The following is a 12,664-nucleotide window of genomic DNA, read 5'->3' on the forward strand; positions in this document are numbered from 1 at the left end:
ACCGGGGGACCGTGTAATGAAGTTAATTAAGCCCTGCAACTGGAACAGAGAGACATGGAAAGACGCCTTCAGTTAGTACGGTCTGAGACACTGAGAGGCTGAAATGAGGCAGAAACCCAGTGCTAAAGAGGCCCCCGAGAGACTGCATGTGATGCGCTCTGCAGACAAGCGGTGTGGAGTCGCGGGGCCCGGAGGCTCTGCCTGGGCCACCTGGAGCTGGGAGGGAGGGCTGCCACCGAGACAGAAGGCCCACCCCGACCACAGCAGGGCAGCCTGGCTTCTGCCTCAACTGGTATTTCTGTCGTACTCTGACCAAATCCAGAGGCCTCTGCGGTGCATCCTGGGGCCCTGGAAGCCCTGACAGGGACTCCCTGATGCTGGCAAGCTGAGGAAGCAACACATCCTGCACCAAGTCAGAACCGGAACCAGCCCGCCGGCTCCTCCCCAGCCCCGCCGTCCGGCACACCTGCACCACACATATGTGTGCCGGGGTCTCAGGACACAGGAGGGCCTCTCAGCCCCGTCTGTGCCTCCCAAGTCTGCCTGCCAGGGGGCACCGCTGTACCCCACTCCCAGCAGCAAGGCCCCGGCAAGGCTCAGGCCTCCAGCCAGAGGCCAAGAGGGGCCACTGGGGCAGGCCCCACCCCGCCTGCCCACACCTCTGGAGGGCACAGCCACCTGGGCGCCAACGTGGTCAGCTCCAGCCCTGCATCACCACATCTCACCTTCCTCACACCAAACTCAAAGTTTACTCTAGAAGAACTGTTTATGAGACACTCAAACCACTCGATTTTGTTTTTTTTCCCTCCAAAACCACATGAGCTCTTACGTTTCATTGTCCAATTATTATTTCAGCATGTGCTCTAATCTGTATCATGACACATTACGTTCTTCATACTAGCTCTACCTTCTCTGATTTATAACTCCAGTTTCATGACACCAAACATGATTATTTCTAGTCTTTTTTCCTTTTTCCCACCTAATAAAATAAACTGGGACATTTTTTAAACTAAAATACAATATAAAATACTAATTTCTGAAAATCATGCTGACATAAGTAATTACTATATATCTAAATAATAATAAATTATCATAAAACCTGAAAAGCAAATGACAAGGCAAAAACCATTCTCTTTTAATACTAATTCAATCAGATAAAGTACATACTAAGTTGGATATAAAAATAAAAACAATATGTCACGTCTGAATCACTAACTTCAAAGTTGCAAAATGAACCACAAAAAAAGTGTTAACAATCCAACCCACCTCCACCAACAAGCCGACTGAAATGGTGTATGAATGGCCAATAAGCCTGTGAGATGACGCTCCCGTCACTAGTCACTAGGGAGATGCACATGCACACCACAGACAGCGCCAAAGCACAGCGGGGCCACCAGGGTCCGGGGTGGGCCCTGAGGACGCGCCACCTCACGGGACAGAGTTCCAGCTCTACAGAGGAAGCGGACTCTGGGCACCGGTGGCGGGGACCACTGCACAGCAGTGTGGATGTATTTCATACCACTCGTTTGAGCGCTCGGTTAAGATGGTAAATCTTATGTTTGTGCATTAAAGCACAATAAAAAAGGGGGAAATAAAGAACCACAGTAGGGCTGTTGAAGGAAGAGGAAGAAAGAAGTTGGGAGATGAGAACAATGAAGTGCAGAAGACAAGACGGAAAAGCAGCCCCCAGTATGCCCCCCATGGTACCTTTCAGTCTGGTGTGGCTGTGCAGGAGCGGGTCGGCAGAGACCATGCAGGGCCACCACGGGTAGCCAGACACCTTGGACCACACCAGGTCCCCGACATCGTACTTCAGCAGCTGGCCTTTGTCTCTGCTGCTATTCGGACAGGATTCTCTCTTAACTGGAATCTGAAAATGAACATGAGATACATTGAGTACCTAGCCCTAAATCCAGCTTCCTATCCACAGAAGACCAAGGGTGAGTCAGACCAGGGATTCCATACACACACGTGCACACACACACCTAAACGGAAGTGAGCCTGCCCACACGGCTCCCTCACGGTTTTTAGGTAACAGCCCTGACAGCACCTCATCAAAGCCGTTCCTCTCCTGCCCTCGGTTAAAAGGTCAGCAAGTGCCTGGCACACAGAGGAGCCCACATCACAAAAGTCTCGCAGAAACCCTGTTCCTTGGCCTGGGGGGAGGCCTTCAGTGGAGCTTTATTCACAGGCTGGTCGAGAATTCTCATGGAATTCATCCTCTGGCCCTCCGCCCCTTTGACCCCTTGTCTGACAGTCAGTCCTCGGGAGAGAGGACCCCAGGAGTGCCAGGACATGGGGGCTCGGCAGCAGGCCCAGCCCCACCTCCACCACCCAAGGCCTGGGCTCTCGGAGCCTCAGCCTCTGCACCTCAGAACCCAGGCCAGGAGGAGGCTGAAGGCCTGGCAAGAGTGGCACCCTCGCCAGGGGGCTGAGCACAGTCGAATCGCTGACCGGCTTTAAGCCTCTGTCCCACACACGTGCACGGAAGAGAGCGCAGTCACCACGCCCCATCACGGGGTAAGGACTGGCACAGAGCGGGCGCATCACACACTCCTACAAAGACGCCAGCTCTCAGGCTGTGTCACAACATCCCAGCATCACACTGAGTGTCACCTCGGCCTCATGCCCATGCCCTCAGGAGGCAAAGTATTGTCCCCACTCGGAGGGTGCAGTCAGACTCAGAGAGACAAAAACAGGTGACTTGCCCAAGTTTTAACAAAATCAACCAGCAGCCTCTTCCCTATAAAGGAACATGGATCCATCAGGGGGCTTCAAGCAGGGCCGTATCAGCCCAGGCCACCACCGTGATTACGTCAGAGCCGCCCCGCGCCCCCCACCCCAGCACTCAGCAGACACTTTTAAACCCTGAAGGTCTTCATTATTTCAACTCCTCCAGGGAAATGTCGGTCCTTTCCCATCCTATCTGTGGGACCGTAAACAAGATTCCTCACTATAATTTTACAGTGATTACTCCAGCCTTGGTGCCCCTACTCCTGAAAGCAGGCCTGGAGCTTCACCTGGCCAGCGCACAGAGGCCTGCCAGACCCTGTTTATGCGGACGACCAGCTCAGGAACGGGCGCCACAAAGCCCTCGGCAGCTCCTCTGCCAGGGTCAAGGTTCCCGCACGTCACTGAAGACTTGTTGGCATAAGCACCATGTTTCCATCCCACATTCCCACCGCAGCATTCATGCGAATGAACATGCGTTCACACGCACTCCAGCACCACGCTCCACGCTGGGGACCAAGAGCATGCAGGTGGGAGGCATGCCCCGTGCTCACTGGGGCAAGCCGTTTGCAGGGCCCCTGCAGGGGGCAGTGAACCCCGGATGGACAGTGACCGAGGGGAAGCCAGCGGGAGCACTCCTCAGACAGCACAGACCGAGGAAGCCCCACAGGGTCCCCCACTGACCGCCATCAGGTGGAGAGGAGCTCTGTGAAACAGGATCGCCTGAAGGCTGAGGGCTCTGGAATGGCCAGGCCCAGATTCAGAACCTCATTCGGTCTTCACACTTCGTCTCCAGGCCTTGGTGCTGCTCAACAGGATGTGAATGTCCCCACCGCGAGCCCTCAGGGCAAGTGGAGAGCAGGCCGCGGGGGCCGCGCCTACCTCCTATCGCTTCTCACATGTTGCGTGTCCTCCGAGGCCCCCTGCCACCCGCCCAGAGCCCCTCGTTCACAAATACCTTTTTGTCCACGGGACTGGAGAGCCTGGACGCCAGGGCGGCCTCCCCGAGGCCGTGCTCCAGCACAGGGCCACGCTGTGCGCTCCTCTTGCGGCTCCTCCGGGCCTTGTACTCTGGTCTCTGTCCGTCTGCTTCCGAATGGGACACGGCGGCCGCACCATCGCCACATATGGAGGACTCAAAGAGAGGTTTCCCATTCATGTAGGTTTTGGTGATTTTCAGCTTAATTTCTGGAGAGCCATTTTTGACGGGGGTAGTGTGAGGTGGGGTCCCAAGTCCCTTCACTTCCTGGGATTCAAAACGCAGTTTAGCATCGTGAGCACCAGGCTCTCCATTGAAGACGCGGGAGGTAAGGTCTTTCAGCCTCTCGGCCGGGATGAACGGCAGCGCATCGTGGCCGTTGAACTTCTGCACGACCCCGTCCTGTAGGCCGGCCGAGAGCTGGGCTTTGCTCAGGAACACGGAGCACTCGCGGCTCACGTCGCAGCTAGGGGTCTTCCCGTTGGCACTGCCCAGGACTTCCGGGGCCTGCTTCATCTTCACGCACTTCACCACCTTTGGAGCAGAAAGAGGGCTTTTCCTGACGCTGAATTCCATTCAGCCTAGGTGCCTCCGTCTCAGAACACTGCAGCGTTAGAAAAAGAGGAGAAAAGAAACATCTTAATTTCAAACCTAAGATGAGTACGCCAAGGGAACTCTATACATTTGGGGAGTTTCGGGGATTTTGAGGCAATTTATGGTGTTTCCTGTGATTTCAGTCCCAACACGCAGTTCTAATATCACAGAAATGACAGGAGTCACAAAACCACAAAGTGAAAGGATGAGGACCGGTTTTTCGCGGCAGAACACACAAGTCAGGCGCGGAAAGGAAGTCACGCCACTGCCCCCAGAGCCCGCAGGAAACGGAGGCTGCCCCTCCACCTGCCGCCAGGGCAGCACCAGAGGCGGCCAGTGCAAAGCCAGGCCTGGGCAGAGGACAAGAGGAGGGACCCGAGACACAGCTGAAAGCAGGGCCGGGCAGGGCTCCAGGCCCGCCCACAGCCACCGGGCGGCAAAGCTTAAGCCCAGACGGACGGGGAAGGTGGCGGCAGGCCCCCTGCCATCGGCCTGGCCCACGCTAACTGCAGGGACGAGGAGGGGGCGCAACATCAAGGACACTCAGCTCTCCTTGGACGGGGCACACCAAGGACCGCGCGTGGCACCCGGGGCCAGATGGGCTGTCTGAGCCCCACGGGCAGAGGGGGCTTCCTCGGGAGCCGCTGCCCCTCACTCGGGACACCCCGTGAAGGCAGCTCACAGTGAACAGGCCAGCACCCACTCCGCTGGGAAGACCCCCGCCAAGAGCACACCACGACGGCAGCAAGGAGGCCCTCCAGGACGAGCTACCGGGGAGAAGCAGAGCCCCAAGACGGAATGCCCCCATCGGGGTGCCCTCGATGGACAGCACTGCACCGGAGCTCAGCCCTGCCACCACCAAGAGACCACCACACCGAGACACCCCCTGGGGGGCCAAGCGTGCAGCTGGGCCAGCTCTGTGGGGGCCGGGCAGTGGGGGATCGCCCCCACACCGAGCACAGGCCAGGACCGTCCGCTGTGACCCACATGGGGTTTTTAAGGCAAGTCTGAGTGGGTTCCCAGTCCCGCTCACATCAGGTTGACTGGACAGAAAGAGAAGCCAACGACCTCGAGGCACAGCAGGGCGATTGTGGCTGGTGAGCAGGGGACACGGACCTCGCCCAGCCCCAGGGTCCACACGGCCTGCGCACGGGGCCGCAAGCCCACTCTTATGGGCAAACCGCAGCTCTGGCAGCCCGGCGGCCGGGACTCCAGGATCTCACTTTTGGGAGCCTGGGTTCAGTCCCTACTTGGAAACCGGGATCCCACAAGTCACGCAGTGAGGGCCTTCCCCCACCAAAAAACAAGAGAAAATATCAAAACCCCAAAAGAAATGCCACCTCACACAGCACCTATGAGGATGGCTACCCACTATCAAAACATGGAAAGCAGGGCCTCGGGGGGACACGAGGAGCCTGGAGCCCTGTGCACGGGGGCGGGGACAGGAAGGAAAACAGCAGGGCTTCCTCAGAGCACCCACAGGACCAACGAGCCCACCCGACACACTAGGGAACGGAAGGCAGGCACGTGGGGTATCGCTGCCCTGTGTCCATCCACAGAGCGGGGCGTGCTGCAGCCTCGGACAGGAAGGGGAGGTGGCTACCTGCCACACGCGGACCCTGAGGACGTTACGCTGAGTGAGCAGTACGCCAGACACAAAAGGCTAACAAATGCTGTGTGGCTGCATTCTCATGCGTAGTCAAATCCACAGACAGAAAGCAGGAAGGTGGATGCCAGGACCTAAGGGAGGGCATGACAGGGAGCTGGTGTTTTAATGGGGGCCAAGTTCCAGGCTCACAAGACAAAACCGTTCTGGTGGCGATGGCTGCAACACCGTGCATGTACTTAACACCCTGAACTGCACATTTAAACATGGTTAAGAGGGGGGACTTCCCTGTGGTCCAGCGGCTAAGACTCCGTATTCGCAATGCAGGGAACCTGGGTTCGATCCCTGGTCAAAGAACTAGATTACACACGCTGCAACGAAGAGCTCTTGTGCGACAACTGAAAGATCGCACGTGCCTCAGCTAAGACCCAGCACAGCTGAGTAATTCTCCCAGATGGTTAAGACAGTAAATGTTACGAGAATTTTAACACAACTGAAAGAAAAAGACTACTCAAGAAGAACATAATGGGAAAAAAGAGTGTCTCCAGGCGCATCACTCACAATATACAGGATAAAACCAGGACGCGTGCTCATCTCCTGCCAAAGTACTAAAATTGCAACTAGCTGTTAAAAACCATCAACAGGAGGATGCTGGAACCCACCAAAAAAAGATACCCGACGTCCAAAGACAAAGAAGCAGCCATAGCAAGACGGCAGGAGGAGCGCATTCAGGATAAAATCAATACTCCACTCGCGGGGCGGGTGACCCACAAACTGGAAAACAGGAACACCAAAGAAGCGCAAGCACTGCTGTGAAGGCTCTGGGCCCCACGTGAGGCTTCCCAGCCTGGGGATCCAACAAAGGGGCGGGGCATCCGGCCTTGAGGGCCAGTGGAATTTGATTACAGGCCTTCCAGAGGACTGGGGAAAACAGAGATTCCACGAGATCAGTTCAGTCGCTCAGTCGTGTCTGACTCTTTGCGACCCCATGAACCACAGTACACCAGGCCTCCCTGTCCATCACCAACTCCCGGAGCTTCCTCAAACTCATGTCCATGGAGTCGGTGATGCCATCCAACCATTTCACCCTCTGTTGTCCTCTTCTCCTCCTGCCTTCAGTCTTTCCCAGCATCAGGGTCTTTTCCAATGAGTCAGTTCTTTGCATCAGGTGGCCAAAGTGTTGGAGTTTCAGCTTCAGCATCAGTCCTTCCAATGAATATTCAGGACTGATTTCCTTCAGGATTGACTGGTTTGATCTCCTTGCAGTCCAAGAGACTCTCAAGAGTCTTCTCCAGCACCGCAGTTCAAAAGCATCAATTCTTCAGTGCTCAGCTTTCTTTATGGTCCAGCTCTCACATCCACACATGACCACTGGGAAAACCATAGCCTTGACTAGACGGACCTTTGTCGGTTGGTCGTAGTTTTTCTTCCAAGGAGCAAGCGTCTTTTAATTTCATGGCTGCAGTCACTGTCCCCAGTGATTCTGGAGTCCAAGAAAATAAAGTCTCTCACTGTTTCCATTGTTTCCCCATCTATCTGCCATGAAGTGATGGGACTGGTGCCATGAACTTCGTTTTTTGAATGTTGAGCTTCAAGCCAGGTTTCTCCCTCTCCTCTTTCATTTTAATCAAGAAGCTCTTCAGTTCCTCTTTGCTTTCTTCCCTTTCATAAGGGTGGTGTCAAATGCATATCTGAGGTTACTGATATTTCTCCTGGAAATCTTGATTCCAGCTTGTGCTTCATCCAGTCTGGCGTTTCGCATGATGTACTCTGCATATAAGTTAAATAAACAGGGTGACAATATACAGCCTTGATGTACTCTTTTCCTATTTGGAACCAGTCTGTTCCATGTCCAGTTCTAACTGTTGCTTCTTGACCTGCATACAGATTTCTCAGGAGGCAGGTCAGGTGGTCTGGTATTCCCATCTCTTGAAGAATTTTCCAGTTTGTTGTGATCCACCCAGTCAAAAGCTTTGGCGTAGTCAATAAAGCAGAAGTAGATGTTTTTCTGGAACTCTCTTGCTTTTTCTATGATCCAACTGATGTTGGCAATTTGATCTCTGGTTCCTCTGCCTTTTCTAAATCCAGCTTGAACATCTGGAAATTCTCGGTTCATGTACTGTTGAAGCCTTGCCTGGAGAATTCTGAGCATTACTTTTGTTAGCATGTGAAATGAGTGCAATTGTGCGGTAGTTTGAACATTCTTTGGCATTGCCTATGTTTAGGATTGGAATGAAAATTGACATTTTCCAGTACTGTGGTCACTGCTGAGTTTTCCAAATTTGCTGGTGTATTGGGGACAGCACTTTCACAGCATCATCTTTTAGGATTTGAAGTAGCTCAGCTGGAATTCCATCACCTCCACTAGCTTTGCTTGTAGTGATGCTTCCTTAAGACCCACTTGACTTCACATTCCAGGATGTCTGGCTCTAAGTGAGCGATCACACCATCGTGATTATCTGGGTCATGAAGATCTTTTCTGGATAGTTCTTCTATGTATTCTTGCCACTTCTTAATATCTTCTGCTTAAGATATCTTAATATCTTTTGCTTAATATCTTCTGTTAGGTCCCTACCATTTCTGTCCTTTATTGAGCCCATCTTTGCATGAAATGTTCCCTTAGTATCTCTGATTTTCTTGGAGATCTCTAGTCTTTGCCATTCTGTTGTTTTCCTCTATTTCTTTGCATTGATCGCTGAGGAAGGCTTTCTTATTCTCCTTGCTGTTCTATGGAGCTCTGCGTTCAGATGGATGTATCACCCCTTTTTTCCTCTGCCTTTCACTTGTTTTCTCAGCTAGCAAGTCCTCCTCAGATGACCATTCTGCCTTCTTGCATTTCTTTTTCTTGGGGATGGTTTTCATTATGGCCTCCTGTACAATGTCATGAACCTCTGTCCATGGTTCTTCAGGCACTCTATCAGATCTAATCCCTTGACTCTATTTGTCACTGTATGCTGTATAATTGTAAGGGATTTGATTTAGGTCATATCTGAATGGTCCAGTGGTTTTCCCTACTTTCTTCAATTTAAGTCTGAATTTGGCAATAAGGAATTCATGATCTGAGCCACAGTCAGCTCCCCGTCTTATTTTCGTTGACTGTACAGACCTTCTCCATCTTTGGCTGCGAAGAATATAATCTGTCTGATTTCAGTATTGACCATCTGGTGATGTCCATGTGTAGAGTCATCTCTTGTGTTACTGGAAAAGAGTGTTTGCTATACCAGTGCACTCTCTTGGCAAAACTCTGTCAGCCTTTGCCCTGCTTCATTTTGAACTCCAAGGCCAAACCTGCCTGTTACTCTGGCTACCTCTTAACTTCCTACTTTCGCATTCCAGTCCCCTATGATAAAAAGGACATCTTTTTTCTGGTGTTAGTTCTAGAAGGTCTTGAAGGTCATCACAAAACTATTCAGCTTCTTTGGCATAAGTGGTTGGGGCATAGATTTAGATTACTGTGATACTGAATGGTTTGCCTTGGAAATGAACAGAGATCATTCTGTCATTTTTGAGATTATACCCAAGTACTGCATTTTGGACTCTTCTGTTGACTGTAAGGGCTACCCGATTTCTTCTAAGAGATTCTATTCTTGCCCACAGTAGTAGATATAATGGTCATCTGAGTTAAATTCACCCATTCTGGTCCATTTCAGTTCACTGATTCCTAAAATGTCAATGTTCACTCTTGCCATCTCCTGTCTGACCACTTCCAATTTCCCTTGATTCATGGACCTAACATTCCAGGTTCCTATGTAATATTGTTCTTTATAGCACTGGACTTTACTTCCATCACCAGTCATGTCCATAACTGGGCGCTGTTTTCAGTTTGGTTGTGTGTTCATTCTTTCTGGAGCTGTTTCTCCATTGATCTCTAGTAGCATACTGGGCACCTACCGACCTGGGACTTCATCTTTCAGCGTCCTATCTTTTTGCCTTTTCATGCGGTCCATGGGGTTCTCAAGGCAGGAATGCTGAAGTGGCTTTCCACTGCCTTCTCCAGTGGACCACGTTTGTCAGAACTCTCCACCGTGACCTGCCCATCTCAGGTGGCCCCACACAGCATGGCTCACAGTTTCACTGAGTTAGACAAGGCTGTGGTCCACGTGTTCAGTTTGGTTAGTTTTCTGTGACTGTGGTTTTCATTCTGTCTGCCCTCTGATGGATAAGGATAAGAGGCTTGTGGAAGCTTCCTGATGGAAGAGACTGACTGTGGGGGAATCTGGGTCTTGTTCTGATGGGCGAGGCTGAGTTCCCTCCCTGTTGTTTGGCCTGAGCCCAAACTATGCTAGGGATAATGCCAGTAATGGTGACCTTCTAGAAAAGGACTTATGCCCACACTGCTGTATTCAGTGCCCCTGACCCCACAGGCCACTGTCAGCCCACGCCTCCACCGGAGGCTCCTAGACTCTCCCAGGCACAGCTGGCTCGGTCTCTTGTGGGGCGCTGCTCCTCTCTCCTGGCTCCTGGTGCGCAAGCTTTTGCCTGTGCCCTGCAATGGCCTGTCTCCCCGGTTCTGTGGAAGCTCCACAGTCAAGCCCCACTGGCTTCCAAAGTCAAATTCCCTGGATGTTCTCAGTGCCCACCAGAGGAAGACCCAGTTTCTCCCTTTTTCAGTCCCTCTCATCAAAAAGCTTACATAAGCTTCTTAGCCTCAGCCATCAGAGGGCAGACAGAAGAAGCAAGAAGAAGCACTCTCAGAGCAGCTAAAACAAAAACAGATTACAGAAAGTTAACCACAACAAAAAAACAGAAAGTTATGTCCCAGGTGAAGGGACAAAATAAAACCCCAGAAAAACAACAAAATGAAGTGGAGACAGGCAACCTTCCAGAAAAAGAATTCAGAATAATGATAATGAAGATGATCCAGGATCTCGAGAAAATGATGGAGGCAAAGACTTAGAAAATGCAAGAAATGTTTACCAAAGACCTAGAAGAACTAAAGAACAAACAAACAGAGATTAATAACACACTGGAAGGAATCATCAGCAGAATAACTGAGGCAGAAGGACGGATAAATGACCTGGAGGACAGAATGGTGGAAGTCACTGCCACAGAACGGAATATAGAAAAAAGAACGAAAAGAAATGAAGACAGCCTAAGAGACTGCTGGGACAACATTAAACGCACCAACATTGGCATTACAGGGGTCCCAGAAGGAGAAGAGAAAGGACCTGAGAAAGGACCTGAGAACATATTTGAAGAGATAATAGCTGAAAACTTCCTGAACATGGGAAAGGAAAGAGTCAACCAAGTCCAGGAAGCACAGAGTCCCAGGAAGGATAAACTCAGAGAGGAATACACTGAGACACACAGCAACCAAGCTGACAAAAATTAAAGACAGAGATAAAGCATTAAAAGCAACAAGGGAAAAACGATAAACAACATACAAGGGAACTCCCATCAAGCTGACTTCCTAAGAGAAACTCTACAAGTCAGAAGGGAATGGCATGCTACATTTTAAATGATGAAAGGGAACCACCTATAACCAAGAATACTCTACCCAGCAAGACTCTCCTTCAGATTCGATGTAGAAATCAAAAGCTTTCCAGACAAGCAAAAGTTAAGAGAATTCAGCACCACCAAACCAGCATTACAACAAATGCAAAAGGAATTTCTCTAGACGGGCAACACAGAGAAGGAAAAGACCTACAGAAAATAAACCCGAACAATGAGACAACAGTAATAGGATCATACCTATCAACCATTCCCTTAAATGCAAATAGATTAAATGCACCAACCAAAAGATACAGACTGGCTGAGTGGATGAAAACACAGGCACGCACACACCTCCACTTACCACAACACTCTGCCTGATGCCCAAACTGTATGTAACTATTTTATACTGTTAATCATGTTCCCATTATGGTTGCAATTGTAATTATCTTTTACTTTTTGTCTGGTTATTGATTGAGAAAACCTATGACCAACTTAGACAGCATATTAAAAAGCAGAGACATTACTTTGCCGACAAAGGTCCATCTAGTCAAAGCTATGGTTTTTCCAGTAGTCAGGTATGAATGCGAGAGTTGGACTATAAAGAAAGCTGAACACCGAAGAATGATGCTTCTGAACTGTGGTGTTGGAGAAGACTCTTGAGAGTCCCTTGGACTGCAAGGAGATCCAACCAGTCCATCCTAAAGGAGACCAGTCCTGAATATTCACTGGAAGGACTGATGCTGAAGCTGAAGCTCCAATACTTTGGCCACCTGATGCGAAGAGCTGACTCATTGGAAAAGACTCTGATGCTGGGAAAGATTGAAGGTAGGAGGAGATGGGAACAACAGAGGATGAGATGGTTGGATGGCATTACTGACTCGATGGAAATGCGTTTCAGCAAGCTCTAGGAGTTGGTGATGGACAGGGAGGCCTGGCGTGCTGAAGTCCATGGGGTAGCAAAGAGTTGAATATGACTGAGTGACTGAACTGAACTGATTGTGAAACCCGATTGTGAAAACCAATAAACATCTTTTACTATTGTGATTATGTAATTATTACTCAATACCATTGTATCATGATTGGTCAACAGAAAAACAATAGAAATCTATATCACCAAAACTAGGATCTAACAGAAAAACTTGTTATCCCTTTTTAAAATCCAGATGTGTTACAGAAGTATCTTGAAGTTCTTTTCAAAAATACAAATGCTCAGCTATTGCTTTTCCCTCCAGACTCCAGACATGTTCCTAATGAGCAGCCATGTTTAAAAACAACCCAACTATATGATGCTCTTTTACTTCTGTCTAGTTTGTTTCACTTTT

The 12,664-nt window shown here is 50.3% G+C and overlaps 1 protein-coding gene across 9 annotated transcripts in view; it reads right to left on the reverse strand.

Annotated features, from left to right (window-relative positions):
• NSD2 (nuclear receptor binding SET domain protein 2) overlaps positions 1-12,664 on the reverse strand; it is a 79,468-nt gene that overhangs the window by 40,623 nt on the left and 26,181 nt on the right. For all 9 annotated transcript variants that reach the window (XM_024993749.2, XM_059887842.1, XM_024993750.2 and 6 more), the window contains 2 exons: positions 3,689-4,313; positions 1,708-1,870 (listed from right to left, as the gene is read on the reverse strand). In XM_024993749.2, the coding sequence (XP_024849517.1) occupies positions 1,708-1,870; positions 3,689-4,285 (760 nt within the window). In that variant the 5' untranslated portion in view covers positions 4,286-4,313. The remainder of the gene's footprint in view (positions 1-1,707; positions 1,871-3,688; positions 4,314-12,664) is intronic.

Source organism: Bos taurus, chromosome 6 (genome assembly GCF_002263795.3).
Source record: "Bos taurus isolate L1 Dominette 01449 registration number 42190680 breed Hereford chromosome 6, ARS-UCD2.0, whole genome shotgun sequence".
Classification (NCBI taxonomy): domain Eukaryota; kingdom Metazoa; phylum Chordata; class Mammalia; order Artiodactyla; family Bovidae; genus Bos; species Bos taurus.